At 37.8% G+C, this 19,853-nt stretch overlaps 1 protein-coding gene across 1 annotated transcript in view; it reads right to left on the reverse strand.

Annotated features, from left to right (window-relative positions):
• The window catches only part of LOC129577120 (mucin-5AC), a 45,492-nt gene that overhangs the window by 21,449 nt on the left and 4,190 nt on the right, over window positions 1-19,853 (reverse strand). Inside the window, exon 2 of the mRNA XM_055463584.1 lies at window positions 8,093-9,057. Coding sequence (XP_055319559.1) covers window positions 8,093-8,149 — 57 coding nt within the window. The 5' untranslated portion in view covers window positions 8,150-9,057. The remainder of the gene's footprint in view (window positions 1-8,092; window positions 9,058-19,853) is intronic.

Raw genomic sequence — 19,853 nt, forward strand, 5'->3', positions numbered from 1 at the left:
TACGCACGCGGAAGTCCGCGGAACAGAGGGAGCTATGACATTTACCCCAGATGAATTCAATTTTTTGCGGTCAATTGTAAAAGCAATCGACGAAGAAAACAGAAGAAGAAGAAGAAAAAAAAAGACGCAAAACTAATAACTTAGGATTAAATAAGCAGACAAGGGCTCTGGTTGATAGAAAACATCATAAAACGATACATAATAAAATCTCTTGACATCACTCATATGCGTTGAATAACAACAGGCAATATGGCAGTGTAATCTACTGTCGGTTTTCCGGTGCATATACACTCACGAAAAATCTGAAGGGAATCTCCTATAAAGTTTCGAATGTGCGGAACCTTTAATCATATTGCGCGAGCGCACTTACTCGCGCCCATACATAATTTGCCATCGGCGCTGCCAAGTGGATAGGGAGCCGAAGAAGATAAAATAAAACGTCGATGGATCGTGTTAGATTATGAATAAATTTGACGTAAATAGGCATTTAAACTGTCGTTCGCATATATCATTGGAAATCTATTAACGTTAATCGCAAGGCTTTGCGCTGTTCAAATGAACAAACCAACGAAATGACGGCGAATTGTGAACGAAACTGTCCATTTTTGGGCTTGAGAAGATCGGTCGAAAAGCAACAACAACCGGGAAAATAAAACCCATCGAGGAAAGGCTATTAAACAATAACATTTTTTTTTTAATTTCGTTTAATTCACTGGCAGAGAGAACTATTTGTGTGTACATATGTTTGTTGTTGTTCTTTAGATGACGTTGAATGACAAGATTCTTCCGCACAACAAGTTTTGATCGCTAGCTAAAAGCGCTTAAACGATGAGCATTAGATGCAAATGACAGCGATTGTTTTTTATTCTGTTTTCTCTATCTCTCTCTTTCTCTGTGTCTCATCTGCAGTTGTTTTTTTTTCTTTACTTCATTTTGAAATTCTTTTCTAGGTTGTTTGGAAAATTTCTCCATTCCTCATTCGGCTGACTATTTCTTTTTTCTCCATCATCATCATCATCAACAACAAACAGCAACATCTTCTGGTTCTTTTCATTTTTACGTGGGATTCAGATATTCGTTCGTTTCGGTCGGGAAGAATAAGATGAAATTCCAGTGAGTCGGTGTGTTGTTCGCGATGCGTAAACAATTTCATTATTGTTGGTTATTTATTGCAATGGACTAATGCAGCCATGTTTGTTGCTAACCGTTTGTCATACGGCTAACTGATAAAACATGTTCAGAATTTATACGCCCATTATTTTCGGTGTTTTGAGATCAGGCGAGCGTGTGCACGATACGCGCATATTCACTCATTATACTCCGAATGGAAGCACATCTGACAGATGTATTCTGTGCGCTGCTGCGATGTTAGAAGCGAATCTATTGAGAGATGGATCGACCACTGTGACGGCACATTGTGCAGCACGGGACTTACAAATAGCGCCGATACTGATGGCAATTCTTGAAATTGCCAGTTCAATTTCATAACTAGTTCTCATGCACCAATGTGCATCTTCTGTTCACAATATGCGCCGATTCAGCGAGTTGAATTCCTTGCTGTTTTTAATGCTTTCTTTTGACGAGTTTGTGCATATTTTACATATGGCCCCTGTGGTGTTGATGTACACACAAATAAATAGGCGAAAAAAAGCACACACACACACACACACACATTTATTTTGCTGGCTCAGTCGTCAGTCCGAATCGTTTCTCATTCCAACAATCTCCTCAATTTTTCAACGTTGAATGATGAACAATTTATTGTTGTTGTTATTCCATTTGCCATCATACATATTAATATTTATGCAGAGCAATTGGGATTGGACGAGCGAGTATTTGATGTGATTTATTGTAAACATGGATTGTTTTTTGCATGCATCAGCAACAACAACAACAATAACAAAATAAATGGCATCACACCTTCGAAATGAGTGAGACTGATTTTCATGCTTGTGATGAAATATTTTGCGTTGTGTGTGTGTGTGTGTTGATGTGCCGCGCATAAATGAAACACATCCCATCTTTATCATCATCATTAAGAATATCGGGGAAATCTGGTTTCTCGACCATCTTCTTCTACACCAAATCAGTTTTATTGTAAGCGAGAGAAAGAAGTAAAAAAAGGTAATCGCGTAAAAACATGCATTTCTTTAATTTGGATTGAAGTTGGATTTTACACTCAAAACGCATATTCTCTCCGTGTCATTTGTTTTTTTTTTTACTACGTTCAGTGATGTGACTATTTCGCACATATATTCACAATATTGTGCGAAAAATGACCATGTGACTTGGAGTCGAATGTTGAACTACAAATGAAACAACAACAAAACCATCTCAAGCCTTCTTCTGTGAGTGTACCAGATACGAATGAGAGGCCAATCCATGCATACGCCGAGAGAAAATATATATATCGTACATATTTAATATGTTGTAGAGCTCAAAGCGCGTTTCTATGCCCATCACATATGGGTCAAGCACACAATTTTTCGCACCATTGCATTAAGCCGAGGAACGCATCTCGTGTATGTATGTATGTGTGTGTGCGTCGAATGCATTTGAAAGAAAATCAGAACATTTTCACCGATGATAACGAATACCATCGAAATTATTTGAGTGGTCGACTTTTTGTATGAGCATTTGAACATATTTTCAGTAAACCGCGATGAGAGAGCGGATCCCATTCAGTATCTAGTTCAGTATCTTACACATGTAAACATAGCCACGAGTCCGAGAGAAAATTGAGCGTTCGGAATCATCTTAATCATTTATTAAACCATTTGTGTTTATTTCCACGTAATTTATTTGTTTGACAACTATTCATAGCTCTCGTTATGTCTATTATTATTATTATTATTAGTATCTGCGTTTTTTTTTCTCTCTTTCGTCTGTACATTCAACTAAAATTATTTGATGTTCGCATTCCAATTTGTAAGCATGCGAGCTTAGAGATTGTTGTCGTTAATTGTTAAACAATGCGGATATATCGAATGTAAACAAGATGAGAAAAAAAAAACGAGAGAAAAAACAAATAACAACTTTCCATTTTGTTTTGCTGTCGTTCAATGAGCGTGCGGGACGATTGCGCGCACGGACAGTGCGCGGAATCCAAGAAAGATTCAGATAGCCGATTTCAAATGGGAATCTGTTCCATTCGACACATCAAATGTGAAGTAAACCGAAAGAATGAGAAGAGAGCGAACGAGAAATTTTTTTTTATTTATAAAAGTATAAATGAAATTTAATCATCCGTAATTCAAAAAACAAAGCCAAACGGCAGCTCAAGCTTTAGCTTCTATGAAATTATGAGCGTAACAAGCGAAAAGTGTAACATGAAAGCAAAGTGATCTGTAGACAAGTAAAGGCGGCAGCAGCAGCAGCAGCAGCAGCAATAACAACAGCGCCCGAAGAATTTAAAGTCATCGCGCATTTGGTATTTCAATTTCATTCTTTGAGCTAGCCTACGGAATGAGGATTAATAAAAATGGGCGCAATCATTTTGATTCAATAACCGCTGCTGGGCTGTTACGGTATGGTATGTGTATAGCATGCTTACTGTTTGTTTAGATGGCAATTTCATTTTCTCTCGTGCAAAAGTAGTCAGTGTGCAATGTGCATCTATCCGCTCTCTCCCTCTTTCACCCGATCGATCGACTCCTCGAGCATATCGATTACATATTTCATGTTAATTTCTGTGTTAAGTCGATCACGATTTTAAGAGGACGGATGCTGTTTTTTTTCTGCTCTTCTCTTCTCGTTTGACATTTGGCCGAATCGAATATCAAAGTTGAACGGGATCTCGACTCGACTGCAAAAACCAATTGCAACGGTTTTCTCGGTCGATCGTTTCATTTTTCCACTCGTTCCAGCTGGCCGTTTCTTTTTCTTTTTTTTTTCTTTTCTTGTGGTCTTCCGATGCGCTTGCCACTGCACTGTTATTTTAAAATGCCATATAATTGGAATGTATGCAGATGAATCAGGTCGACATTAGAACCTTTTTTTTCGTACTTTCTTCCATCATCGCGACGCGCACAATTCGTTTCGATTTCGATTGAATCGCCTTTCGACTTGATTTCATTTCTCCCTCGCTGCTGAACTGAAGAAGAAGAAGAAGAAGAAAAAAGCACACACGAATCAACTTGCATTCGATTCAGCGCGAGTGCTGATCGAGGGACTGATCAAGAGAGAGAGAAAAAAAAGATGGAAAATAACAACGGGCGAGTGGTGGCAGTAATACAGTGCGAAATAAAATAGCAAAGTGTTGATCGTTATCGAATTATGTGGATTAAAGAAACTCTACTTTCGGATTTGATGAATAAATTTTCTATTTCGATGTCGAGCAAGTAAACAAATGAACGAATCGAACGAACCAGCGAGCACATTCGCCGAGAGATGTGATTGTTCTTATTGTGCCGGATTCAATGTGGAAATTAATTGCAGAGTTTAGCATTGAATTTTGATCTTATCGCAAATGGTAATGTTGGGATGTGTTTTTTTTTCTTTTACTTTTCTTTCGTTTAAAACTCACAAGAATACGGGGGGAACATGTTCTTGGATTCGACATGTATTTACACATTCAACGCAATATCTATCGCAATGACCGATAGGATCAAGATCTGTGCGCGCTCGTGCACCGGGACCCGATTCTATTCGTTCGCTTTTCTCTCTTTTGTCTTGCTCCATCTTGCTCTTGTATTGAATCGAAGTCGCACTGAAAGGGGAGCCAAAGACGCTGATCCAAATGAAATCCATCTCATTGGCCGCCTTTCTTTATCTATCCACAAGCCGGCTGAATCGAATTCCTATGTACACACACTATCTGTGCCTTCGAGGTGAAATTCAGTGAAATTAGATTTTCTAATCGATATCCGAAATTGTAATTAAAGGTTTTCGGTTTCATTTTCCCAAGAATTTTTTTTGCTGCCTCCTTCGTTCGTTGTTGGCGCTCTTGAAACCGAGCGAGCCTTGAAGGCATTATTTGTTTTCTTATGTATTTCTCTCTCTCTCTCTCTCTCTCTCTCTCTCTCTCTCTCTCTCTCTCTATTTCGATGTGGTAAAATGACTTAAATCGTACCACTTAGCACGCTCCTGGGAAATGTACACGATCGAATCGCGCAAAGAGAAAATATATTCGAGAGAGAGAGAGAGATTGAAGAGAAATCAATTATGTCGTTAATGATCATTTAAACGAAGGCTCAATGATTTTATTGGGTTAAATATTATGTTTTCTTTTTTTTAATAAGCGACCAATACAAAATTGCCATTTGGCTGCGAATAAGTACGTCGATATGTTTTTTTCGTTCTTTTCTCGGTTCCTTTCTGCCAGCGTCTGGCTATTTCAAGCGGATAGATAACGGTCATTTGGTCAAATGCGAAGCAGCAAAAAAGAGCCTTGCGCAAAACGGATAATCAGCGGTGGTTTTGCGAATTCTTCCAATTCAAAAAATTAAGTCTATTTGGTGGAAAAGCTAAACACACTAATTTGTGAAATTGAGCACAGTGCGCAGTGCGCTAACGACAGTTCGATATTTTTCTACTTGGTCTTTTCCGTGTTTTATTTTTCTTGTGCTTGGTTGTTTCGGGTTTTTCGATTGTTTGACATGATTTCTTTGTTTTGTCAATTTGAGTGGCTCATGAATTGGTTATTTGCGAATATCGAGTCGATCGATGAAAATTCGAACATGACTCGAGTGCACGCAAACCCACTTCCTAACCAAATAACACGACGTCCAACGACGACGACGACGACAAAAAAACCACAAATAAACAAAACATAGCCGTGATAACATAAATTGATATAAAGAATAAATGGAAATTAAATGAACGAACGGAAAAAAGGGGGCACACGCTAGTTCCAAATTAAATCGTATTCAATGCAATTCAAGACACATTCCACGACACACCATGCCGAAAAACACACACATACACACACAAAATATAAAATGAAACACACTCTCTCACTCACAAAATGAACTACAACCGTTTAATCCGTCTTTATTTCTTAATGGGTAATATAAAAACAACCGACTTTCCCATTGTTTTTACCATCTTTGTATCGTTAATTCTTCTGTTTGTTTGTTTTTTCTTCTTTCGTTTGTCGTGGTTGAACCGTTTTCATTTTATTATTACAAATTCGATTTCGATTTGGAGCTTTTATTTCAGTCGTGTTATTCCGTTTTCTCGCTTTTTATTTATTTATTTTTTTCTTTTTCTTTTTGCACCATGAATTTTCTGAAATAATCTGATTTAAATATAGCCGAATTGACAGAGCCACAGACTAACGGTTTATGAACGAAACGACACAACAACTTTCTTTCAACGCTTATAGCACGGGACTTTTCGTGTTGAATCCAATTCCACATAATCGGTCAGTTCCTCACATCATTTGCTCGAATGTGAAACTGTGCTTGCTTTATTCCGTGTAATTAAAGCACGCAAAATTGATGCGCAACGGAATGAATAAGTGATTAAGCTTTATTGCATATTATCCCTTTACAACTAAGTAACCGCCGCCACTGCTACTGCTACTAACATGACATTGTACCGAATTCAGCAGTATCTTTTTTGGATATTTTTCTGGCAATGCAACATTTGGAACCACCGTCGTCAGAACAAATCCATATTTACTCCTTGAGTGTTGTATCTAAGTCTCAGACTCCTCAATCATTATACTCAAATACGACTAAATTCTGTGACATTTCGAATTAATTAGATATGGAATTCAACAATTAAGCATGTTCACTCTCGAAAATCAACCATATCCGTTATCCGTAATTACATTCGAACTTGCAATTTTGTAAATACGGCCATCAAATAAAATTGTTTGAATGTGTGAATCTTACTTGGATTTTAGCAAATTCGATTGAAGCTTCTAATATCATGGAAATGATTGAATTTTCAGAAGTTAATTCAAAACATTGAACATCAATAAATGAACTGCGGTGAATCGATTAAAAAAAAAATACAGTCATTAAACAGACAGAAATGAGTTCTGAACGGTGAGGTTTTAATTTATGAACATCGAAACGTTAATTAATTCCATGAAGCATTCGATTCTCTTCTCTCATACAAAGAGATAATTGATGGAATTCCCTTGCAAATGGGCCGTCATCTCGGACTCATCTTTCTAAAGAAATGCCATACGATTAAAAAAAAGAACGATTCTCAAATGGGAGAATCATCGAAATGATGAATTATGCAACGGATAGCATTTATTTGGATATTACAACATAACAGTATATGTTGATAACCGTATTAAATAATCCTTGTGTGCTGTCCGATAATAGTAATTTTGATTTTTTTCTTTTTGTTTGGAATAATTCATTAATTGTGTCGTTACGAGAATGACGGGCGTCGTAATCAATCATTATCATCTACATCGGGCTGTGACGTGGAAAATTGATGGATGAAAATTGTGTTCCGTCAAACTGCATCAACTAATTGTTGATTGAATACATACACAGAGAGGGTGAGAGAGAGAGAAAAAGACAGAGCACATACTTTAAAATAATTTTCGAGTTTATTATTTGCTCGTAAAAAGTCATTTTCTCCGATGATTGTGATAACTTGGATTATCACATGCGATCTAATTCGGTGGAAATTGGCTTGATAAGTTGAGTTCAAGAGCTCTTTTCTCTATTTCTCACTCCTTCTCTCTCTCTCTCTCTCTCTCTCTCTCTCCTTTTCTTGCTCTCGTCAACGACGTTGTATGTGTTGAATAACTGCCGTATATTATTGTGCGTTTTCGAACGGTTTTCATCGTAGTTAACCGTTACGCCCTTCGAAATGAAGGAACGCGTGAGCGCATTTGTTTCGCCTTGTATCCACAACTCGTTAAACTCTGAACCGGCTTTAAAAATCCAATCGGTGGCCGTAGAACAACAGTTGATTGATACAATTATTGAACTGCTTCCTTGTCTGCTTATAGAGTTTGTTATAGAAATTGCTTAAAACTACTACTACAATAATCGATGTATGGGTTACGATGGTACACAAAATGAACGAACAAAACAAAATACTGTCTTATTGAAGAGAACATGATGAATTGCAAGAAAATTATTCCAACTTTACCTCTATAATAATGGAATTTACTTACCAGTAAATACTTCCACTGAAATTCCATTTTCGCTTTCACGATTACCGACCGCCTCATCAATCGCCCAGAGATCACTCTCTCACAGTTAGATGGATGTTGTTCACACGAGATTGGTATTATATTTGTTGCCCTCTCTCTTTCTCTCTCTCTCTCTCTCTCTCTCTCTTCTTTTCTTGTCGTTACTTTGTTGTGGTTATTTGTTTTAGTTTTGCCTGCGATTTTGTCTCGGTCGTTGTGTTTCTTTTTCGTTTGTTACTGTTGCGTCCAATTGCGTTTTATATTTTACCACCGATTATGGTATTTTGTTTGTGTGTTTTTTGTTTTATTCTTTTGTTTTTGTTTTGCTTCTTTCTCTCTTCGTTATTTTCGTTAAATTAGTTGATTTTTCTTTTCTTTAGTATCATCAGTTTTGATTTGACTGCATTAGAAAGACTTGCGTTAGATTCGTTCGTTCGTTCGTCGATTCGTTGTCAGTTGGTTCTGCGTTGGTTCTTTTGTCGTTCGCTCGTTTAAAATGCAATTCTAATATAATTTTAAATTATCTTATTATTATGTAAGATCGAATTAGACTGTTTACATGTATCTCTCTGTCTCTCGATATCGCACACGACAATTCGCAAGAATAGAACGAATTAAATAGAGAGATGAAGAAACGAAACGGTCAACGGTGCGCGCACAAAACGTAGCACAAAATTCAATAAGTTCAAATACAGACACAAACACACTGTTGTTCGGCGATGGAATGTACAATTCACTTTGCCAACTGAAATATTCGTCTCGTTCTTGAAAATGCTCTCGATCGCGATCTATGCACTTGGATTGGTTTTTCTCTATCGTTTCGGTATGTTGGCCGTTATCTGACGATTAAAGCTCGTTTGGTGATTTTCTGTTGTGACGAGGATTGTCTGGTTTCCGGGTTGTTTGTGTATGGTGAATAATGATCGCGAATTACATAATAAACTTAGCTAAAATATAAATTGGACGAAACAAGAAAACGAAAAAAAAAATTGTGAAAAAAGAGAATGCAAGCAAACGGTCAAGTGAACAAAATAATGTAAATTAGAATAGATGTGGCGGGAATCCCGCCGCGGGATCGAGAAAATGATGGAGCGGATTCGAGTGGATTCTTGTTTTTTTTTTAATTATCACACAATCACTCACTTTTTCTCGCTCTCTCTAAATCTCGATTTTTATTCATTTCATTCGGCATGAACTTCATGCTGCCACGGAGGCCAATTTTCAAGTTTTTCTTTATATTCTTTAGCTCTTTTGCTATCTCACTTGTTCGTTTCCTTTCTTATTCTAATTCGATGTCTCTTGCCGTCATCCAATCTTTCTCATATAATTCATAGGAACAGTTGACTGTCTAACATCATGGTGTGCAAACCACCAGAGCCCGAAATTGTTTCGGATGAATACACTATATCGGACCAAGAACTGTTTGTTTGGTGGCTCCCTATTTAACCACTTCATTGTATTATATTCAATGGCTGACCAGCCAATTAACACAATGAAATTGTATTATATATGTGATTTTTGGCCAACAGAAATCACAACAACGAAATGAAAACGTATTCGTACGCATAATGGATTCTAAAGAAAACAAAATGTTCTTCTCGGCACTCCCTCCAACACAAGAATAGGCAAAAGTAAATAAATGATCTGCTGCTGCTGCTGCTGATGTCTCCAGTTTCCACAGTTCCATTCGTTTGTGTGCGAGCCACCAAAGTCAACCGCACCCGTACGTCAATCGAACAATGGGATGCACACGAATGAGAAAAAAAACCAGACGCCGCACAAACGCCATAATAATGTGTATAATTCGTAACAATTTGGTATTGTTTCTCAATCCTCATACCTTGTTTACATGCTTTGCGTGAACACCAATTAGTCTCTGATGTGTATGTGTGTGGTTCTTATACTTTTAGTTTGGCTCTCTACACATTTCCTACACACATTGAATGAGATGGAGTGTGAGACAAAAATGCGTTCTACTCGATGCCACTGTACACTCTTAATCAGGTTGATATTTTTTAAGTGAAAAACGAGAGATGGAACAAAACAAAATGAAAATGTTGGATAATTAGAGTTCAAATTGATAACGCTTCAAATACATTGTTGTATACGCAATTGGCGATTTGATATACAGGCCGGCATATAATACGGTAATCGTTTCCGTACAAAAAACAGAAACTGCAATTGTGGTTGGGCAAATAATGATTTCTCTCTTTTCTGACGATATTCGCTTATTCGGTTGAGCATGGGCATTCCTTTGAAAATTGCTCACACCAAATGCGCGCACACTTGCGCGCATCAACAATTATAACGTGATGATCGATGAAGATTTCCGAGAAATGATTGAAACGAAAAGTGCTATTTTTTCCTCGACGCATTTTTCCATGACCGATGACAAACAATCATGCAGTTTTCGCTTTTCATAACCATTGTCAATGCATTGATTGAGGCGCGCACACACGCACACTCACTCGCAGTTAACAATTTTCATTCCCTCTCGCCATCCAAGTACAATACGCACTCCCATTGAATGAGTTTGCAATTTTGGTTTGGCGCCCATTCGCGCGGCTCATCTATTGAACTCAACACAGCCTTTTTGCATCGAATGGAATCGGTGGCCCATTCGTGAAATATGTCTATGATTATTTACGATCGGTAATAATAATAATCGGTTTTGATTTTGTTTTTCTTCTTGTTTTCTTTCATTTTCCAGCTCGGTTGGCCGTGTTGTTTATTTCCGAGTGCATCGAAGCATTAAACAACACTGATGATTCTTATGCAAGCAATAGCATAGAATGCGTGAAGCATATAATCCAAAACATCTTCTCTTACCGATTCCATTTCGATGCGTCTGTGTATGCGTGTGTGTGTGCGCGTGAGCATGGTTTGAATGTGTATGTGTATACCTTGTTTTAAAATAGCCGCCGCATTCAACATTGTTTCAGTTGATTTTATCGAGCAACTAAAATTCGATACACACTAGCGAAATGTGAATGAAAATGGGGAAAAATTACGTGATATTCCATCGAGTGTAACACACATCGTACAAACTGCATTTTTTTTCTTCGTAATTACAACATCAGTTCCATGCCGGAACGTATCGACTTGATGATTACACATCAATTTCATTCTATAAATGCAATTCTATACATACACACACACACACACACACACACACCCATAGAGACCATGTTTTGGGTGCAACATTTCGATTCGTAATGTAATGAAAAAAGAAATGTGTATAGATATAAAGTGCAGCACAAATTACTTATGATGGAATCATATGGAAATCATGTCATATGGAGAGAGAAAAAAGCGAGAAACAATACCAAAATCATCGCAAATGGGAACATCTTCGTATAATTATTTAAAAGTGACCTCTTTATTTGCATTGCATGCATACTGTCAATGGTCAAAGCCGAGCATGTATACAAACAGTCTTTCTTTCGTGCGCTTTCTCTCTCTCTTTCTCTCCCTGTACATTGTATGTGTCGCTATATCTCGATTCTTACATCTATTTTTCTTCGCTGGTTGCTGTTCATTTCACGTTCAGTTTTTATTCTCTCTCATTTTATTCGTTTATATATGTGTCATATGCAGTGTAACTGCAATTGTGGCTCTACTTCTAGAATGTTCTTATTAATTTCTTTTCATATGAGCGTTCGCTCAGTTATTTTGCCGTATTGGTGCGCCGTGTCCCAGCTTTCATTTGAACCAACCGTTCTCGGCCGTAATAATTCGAGAATTCAACGTCTTCTTCTCGTTCTGCATCTTTTTTTTCCTTCTTCTGTTTAGTTTTCGTCGGAAGGATTCAATGAGCGCACTTTTTTTGAGATAACAAATGGACTGGACAAAAAAGACTTGTGAAACAAATTTGTTACAGAAATGAATTTGTGAGATGGAATCCATTTTGGGTGGATTTCAATGACGCCAGTTGCGCCCGAAATGTTCAATTGTCTTGAAAGTAGTACTGGGTTTGACCCAATTTTTTTGGTTTGTCGAGTTGAGCTCTGCATTCCCATATGGCGTGTGTATGTGTCGGGTCCATTATTATTTTAGCAGATAGATAAATCAAAAATAATTGATGGAGAATTATATCGGATTGGAAAAAGAAAGTCACGAACATTTGGGCAATAACAATAATTAGTCAATGCTTACGAAGAACAATGAGCTCGCACAAAATGCGCGAACGACTGTGTTCGCTACTGCTACTGCTACTGCTGCTGCCGCTGCTGCTGCTGCTGCTGCTGATGTTGCCCCGTTCGATCAGTGCGAATACATGGCGAACAATCGGTGAAATACTTGTAAAAAATTTCAAAGATTAGAAAAGATACGGAGCCGGTTGATGAAATTGGCTACCACATATCGATTTCGTGTTGAAATTATTCGACCAAGTTTGAGTCAAGAGAGAGAGAGAGAGAGAGAGGGAGAGACTACTCAACTCGACTTCCAAACATAGAGAACACTGTTCGAGTTTGAAAACTCTCGCGTCGTGTTCTACTCATTACAACTTCTGTCCAGTATCTTTTTCTCGCAATTGAACTAATTTCTTTTCAATTGGTATTCGGATTCGAACGCATTCACGAAACAAAAATAATAAAGCAACAACAAAAAACAACAACCAAACACATCAATTGCGAGATTTGCGCTGGTTTATACGAATATTTTCCGCTTATGTTCTCGAACACACTGCAGTTGCACCATGCAAACGGATATTATTCCCTTAGCATTGCACACACAACATGTAATTTTGCATCGATTGCAACGTTCCACACAAATCGAATGGATAATTTTATTGTAATTTTTTCACCTTTTCGCAAAACGATCTTGAAAACTACACGGACATGGTCATAAAACACGAGAAAAAAAAATTGACCGCAGAACAATGGAAGATCAGCTGTTTTTCAGGCTTCAAGAGTTACTGTTTTGGAAGTTTTAATATTGTTTTATTACTTTAGCAGAAATGTTTGGATTTTCGAAAGAAACGTTTTTTTTTCCTCGTTTCATCGCAACTATTCACGAATTCTATGCCGAAAGTTTACATGTAGAAATTGCATCGAAAAGCTTTTGAACAAAAATGAATATCAATAACGAAATATTAAAATCTCCTCGCAAATTTCATATGGATAGGTGGCGATTGATAAAATCAAATATCAGGTGTTAGTCATTTGTAATAGCGTACTCCCCATTCCATTCTGAGATAAGCTGCGCTGAATGAACGGATACAAAATCGCACACACATACGCGAAGAAAGAGAGAGAGAGAGAGAGAGAGATCACTGCGAAAGAGAGATGAATCGGTAGCGATTCGTGATAACCGACAATTAACCATCCATCTATCAAAGTATTTAGATATGCGGTGTTTCCTAATAGAGTTTTTTTCTTGTAGCTACTTCTGCTACTACTGACTAGTGGTGCTTCAGCTGTTACTGCATTCGAACGTGTGTTCGATGAGAACGGAATCGATGTGTGAAAGCTCAGCATGTGATCATTCACTTGTTGGTAATAACACATATTATTTGATTACATCTTCATTTGTGATCTAAATAGAGAGGAAAAAAAAATCGGTTGAAACGTTGGGATTTCTTGGTGCGTGAACTATTATTATCGATACCCACAAATGTATACAAGTACGCTGAGAAAAGAGAAGAGAGTTCATATCTGCGGGAATATATCGACACGCAAGCCGATTTTCCAATTTAAAAAAAAAAACAACAGCAGAAGCAGCAACAACAGACCGCGCCGGAAAGCACAGCATGGAAAATAAATATTGAACCGTAGCATAGAAGCAATGGAAATTGAATCGAAAAGACGCACCAAAGCAAACAAATTGGAGACTTGAACAAAAATATGTATGTGTTGTTTTTTCTCGTTTAACTTAATAGAATCGCTTTGAAGCAAAAGTAATAATTTGTGCTATTTTTTTTGGGCTGGCTGGCAAAAGCGTGGAATTCAACTGTTTTGCGTACATGTGAATTGCACTTGGTTCTCGAATCAATTCGGAATATTTTATCGAGTACGCGATCACTTTTTTCTTCTGTCCTCCCCTCTCTCTCTCTCTCTCTCTCTCTCTCTCGTCGGCTGGTGGTATTTTACAATTCAAATGAATTCCAAAATCATTCATTCGATATTGTTCTTAATCAGCTTGGCTGTTTCCAGTGCACAATCACTGCTCTGCAGCCGAGTCAGTATCATTAGAGAGATCAGTTCGATGGAATCGATAGATATATGAACTGACAATGTTATCGTTTGTGTATGTCGCAAAATGTGGCAATTTAACCGTGTGGCACCGCACAAATAAAGGTCTAAAGATCGTAAACTTACTTTGACTTGTTGATCGTGTGCGCTGTGCCTCTTCGACTTTCATTCGAGCGCACCTCAATCAAACCACAAATTTATCCATACAGTTTCGATATGTGAAAAGAGAATGACCTGTTGCTTAGACCATATTGGAATTTAGCAGTCTTTTTGGCAGCAAATGCATTTTCTAATTCTTCTTCGGTTTTTTTTTTCTTGTCTTCGACTGTTTCTTATTCTATTACCGAATACGGTGTCGGGTGTGTGTTCGTCGTCGTTCGTTCATTTGAAAATAGTTGAAATGCGAACAGGTTTTGAATTTTGATGGATTTGCCTTTGGTGCTGGTTGTGATGTGCAGCAGCATCTGTCTTGTGTATGCAGCGGCGCAGGAGCCAAATCTGAACTTGAACAGTCAAGAGAGCTAAAGAGAGATGCTTTTTCCTTAAAAACGCACATTAAAAACGCAACAATCATCTCTTTTGCTCAGTCCTCATGAACATACACTCACACACAACTGTGCAGCGCAGTGATTGGCATTTTTAAGCGATAGGCATTTTGTTCAAATTATAATGTCATTACAATCGTTCCAATTGTACCGTTTGAAATTTCTTTTCCATTCTTGATTGTTTCAATGCACTCTATGACGACGAAATGGTGCTTGTCGTTTCCATAAAAAAAGACTGCACACAACACACACATACACACAGACACCCAATCCAAACATCATGCGCATCTGTGCAATACGTACACTGAACCTGACAGCGAAGAAATGTGAAAATGTACACTTGAATGCGAACATCAGTAGCATACCCAGTAGTACTATGCGAGTAAGTGCAGTGTGCTTGTCGTTGATCTGACTGTGGAAATTGACTGGCGATGCCAAACACAAATTGACACTTTGTAGCCGACACATCGACTCAATGTACAATAAATAACAATTTAATTAGATATAAATCTTGCGCGAAAAGATTCACACATCGAACGCAATCGAATTGACACATGAAATATGTTTGGAACAGAAAAACTGATTATTCATTTTCAAAATACCAACCATTATGAATGGCAGAAAGAACAGAATCTTTCTATGAAATTGGTTTGAGAGTGACAAAACATGATTCCGCAACAATTCCCATGGAGAAAATGCACAGGAAAAAGTTGTATGACAAAGAAAAAACTAGACAAGACGACAACGACACAACAACAACAACAACAACAACAAACACAGAGAAACAAATCGTTTGAGCTGTTCAGCGGAAAATGTAAGCGCTTCGGTTGAGATCGCGTTAATTGTCTCCGAAGCTCTAACTGTCTGTACCATGTTAAATATTCATCAAAATGCGTGTGAAACAGCAGAAAAACCGTAGCATTTTTCGTCATCATCACAGCAAGGCTGTTTCTTATTCTTCACGTTGTCGTTGTCGTTTTCGTTGTTGTTGTTGTTTTTTTTTTTTTGCTGTGAGTGTGCAAGAACGAAAGCAGAACATGGAACAACTTGATGATTACTGTGGATGTGTAGACTCATATGCTTTTTGGAATAAAAACGCCGAAATGCGACGACTTAGAACAATGAAACTGCAATAAATACGCATAAAGAGATGGCAACAGCCGCCACTGTCGCTGCCGCATGTTACCGTCATTTGAAAAAGTAGAATGCTTGTTATTGTGCACGGTTGAACAGAACAATGGCGTTAAATAATTAATTTTTATCGAAATCTCTTCATGTGGCAAGAAGTCACTTGAGGGTTCGGGTTCAAAACAGATAGCGCGAATGAGTGAGCAAACGCTACCGCAGAGGCCAAACGGATTTTTATTTTCGTTGCTGTTGTTGTGTTCGTCGTTCTTTGTTTTGTGCTTTTGTCATTGTTGCCATTAATGGGCTAGGATTCTCTCTGTCTCTAATTCATTATGTTAGCGTTAACATCTACTATCGCCCCAGCCCCATACACTTATTATTTAGTTTTGTGACACTCACGTTTGGCTCATGTATGCAATCATTATGCAGCAGTCGCGTGTGTTCTCCACATCGAATAAATTAACAACAAACGAATAGATGCAAACACGGTGAATAGAGATCACAGCTGCTCTGTAGAGATCAAACTGAATTTAAATTAAAATAAAATCGATTTCATTAAGCCCAAACAAACGCTAGCTATTCCAGTGGAAACAATGTTTGGTCAAAATAACTGCGATTTAATGTGAAATTTAGTTATCATCATCGGAACAATGAACAACCGAAAATAATTATTTTTAGTAAATTTTATGTTATTACGACCGGCGGTCATAACGCCCTGGACGGACAACATACTTCATTGTAATAGAAACACAGAAGCTCGTTATTACAACAGCAAATGATGCTTTTAAAACTGTGACACTTGTACAATTGGTGTAGCAAATATCGTGCATATCGTTAGGTCCACATCATTTCAGTTCAGTTCTGTGAACTTGAAAAACGTATTCAAACTTTTTTTAGAGTTTTTAAAATACATTATTTGCCCACGCAAACATATAGATTCTGGGAAATGAGCTAGCTGTTGACAACAACAACAAGAGGTTTTCGTCTCCATATTTTTTTTTTGTAAACGAAGAAGACCTACGCAATTGCCGGAGAATTGGAATGCACATCACAAACAGTTCATATCAAAATGTAAATCATACGAATTTTCTTCATTCAACTCCCTTTTTTCAACAGAAAATTCGATTGCGATGTACAGTGCATCATGGAATTGTGAACTTGAACGAATGCTTTCGTGGACAACTGTATTTACTTTCTCTGGTTTTCGTTTTAATATTAAATGTTTCGTTGTTTTTACCGCTTAATTCTTTGATCGGCCGTTCGGTTTAGTAAAGGAATTACAGAAAAAACTGAAAAACGCTCCCACTTATAAGCCGATTATATACTGACGACTAAATGGATGGCAGCGAATCAAAAGTATCAAGTGTTTGGACTATTTTTTTTTTATAAATCATTTTATGTTTCTATGCGTTGGCTCAATTTCTTATGGAACCTTTTTAATTCAATGTCATACTATCGACTGGATATTGAAATAGCCAGCCAATCTGTCGAAACAAGTTGAGGTTTCCAAAGGCAAATTGAAAGGATTCTAGAAAAAAAAATTGTAAAGTAACAATTAAGGATCCTCTTCAATTCTTGATCATCTTGAAATATTTATGCTCATTAGGAGATAGAACAATGTTTCGGCTCCTTGTATATGTGTCTCTCTTTCGCTTCTCAAATTTCATTCCATTGATGCTTTTTTAACTTTTCTTTACGCGAAAACAACTGATGATTCCAGCAAAATGCTCTCTCTTTATTAGCATTTTTTCTCTATTAGCAAATTGTATTGGACGGATGCGTTTTTGGTCGTTCATCGAAAGAGTCAAGCACCGTCTTAACTGTAACCGCACACCAAAAATAAGGAGATAAACCGGAATGTGGGCAAACAGTGAAGAAAAAGCACAGCCGAAGCATGAGCTCGTAACATACCGAGGAAGAAAGAACCGACATAAAAAGGAAGAGCGAGCGAGTAAGCGAATAAAGTCGCCATGATACAGACACACATACACAGGTCCAAGTACATTACGTTTGCCATAATTCGTTTCGTTCTGTCGTATCTAGTTTTCGCAACCAGAGAATTGATTCTTTTTTTCACAAATAGTTGAGTAAACACACAAACACACACATCGTGTGTGTGCAGGAGAAAGAATATGAATGTATTTGATGAAAATAAAACAAAAAAAAACGAAAACAAAACACACAGAAAATGGGAAAAGAATTGAGTAGCGATCGATTCAAAAGGAATACACACAATGGCAATGGCAAAGAGCGTACAGATGAATTAAAACTATCGAAATGTGCACATGTGCTATGGATTACACTGAAAATGAAGGCATGCCAACAACATGCACAGTTGCCCAGTTATGTTCTGTTCGAAGAGTTTCGATAGAAAGAGTGAGTGAGTGAGTGAGAGAGAGAAAGAGAGAAGGCGCGCGCGCATATTTGCAAACGAATTGAGTGCAGTGACAACGATACTATTAATATGTAATGTTTTTTAGCGATCATGTGGCGATATATTCTCTTTCTCTGACATTCGAATTTCGTTCTATGCGGTGTGTGTTCTATTCGGTGTTCTGTTTCTTTCAATTTTCTTTTTATTTCGTTTCGTTTCCTTATTTTGTGTTGTGAGTACTTTTTCATCTGCTTCTTCTTCTTCTTCTTCTTATTGGTTTTCAGAAGATTTTGCGACACAGCTTTTGCGATAAAGCGTGCAGTGTGGACAGAGTTTTTTATGCCGTTAGAAAAACGGGCGAGATTGCATCAGGGACATGTGTACGTAAACGCGCAGAACATAGCAGCCGAATTGTATTCGGCAAATCGATACTATACGTAATAGTAAATTGCGAATAGATGCAAGCATTAGCCGGAGAAGGGGGAGTTCTGTGCGAAACGATGGCGACGAATATGAGGGGCCCGTCTTGCGATCACCCGTCCACAGCGTGTAGAAATTCTATGAGAGCACGAGTTGATTGAGAGAGTTCGTTTGTGGCGAAGAATTTCAACCAAAAATGTACAGAGAGCGAGGTGCTCAACCGAGTCCGAACTCCACATATAGATCCATTGTCGACTTAATATCACCAAAAATGGCAAGTCTCTCTATGGTTGCCTACGCTGCTTCTTCTTCTCCTTCTTGTTTTTTTTTTATTCCAATGCTCTCTTCTCAATTTGCGTTTTTATTTGCCGTCAACACGAACACTGGCCTTCGATGCATACACACATATATTCAGTATGTGGTACAGATTCCACCAAACTATTAATTTTTGTTCGATTCGATTCCTTCGCTCTCGCTCGATCTCTCGCTCTTGCTACCGGCGGAGTGTGTACGCGAGCGCATTCGCAGTTTCCATTTTTTTCTCGAATATTTCATTTCAATCGATTTTGCGCCTGGTTGCAACATTTGTCTTTCACAATTGTACTTGGATTTGCGGCTCGTTTCTCATTTCAAAAAGTTATTGAATTCAAGATCAAGGTTTAGACGCAAATAAACCAGAATATAAATAGATTTAGATGTGTGTATGCTGTTCTATCTCTGTTTCACTCATTTGGAATCCATCGAACAGCCAATTTCTTCTCGTTGGTGCGTTTCTCTTTCTCTCTGTATATGCTGACTATGTTATGTTATACATTTTTTTTCTTCTCTCGAATCATTCTGATTCTTAATCTGGGTTCTTTCAATTATATTTTGAAACTACAATACCATTTACATGTTCTTTCTGGAAGTTGTTGCATTTCAGATGTGATTCCAATATAAAATGTATGGTTCACACAGCAATGCGAACTCTTATTGGTATGGCATGGCGAATGTGATGTGTTCACCGCCATGTGATCTCTGCGCAGAAAGAAAGAAAGAGAGAGAGAGAGAGAGAGAGAGAGAGAGAGAGAGAGAGAGAGAGA

The sequence above is a fragment of the Sitodiplosis mosellana genome, unplaced genomic scaffold (assembly GCF_009176505.1).
Source record: "Sitodiplosis mosellana isolate CC-2019 unplaced genomic scaffold, AAFC_SMos_1.0 Smas_scaffold_6197, whole genome shotgun sequence".
NCBI lineage: Eukaryota > Metazoa > Arthropoda > Insecta > Diptera > Cecidomyiidae > Sitodiplosis > Sitodiplosis mosellana.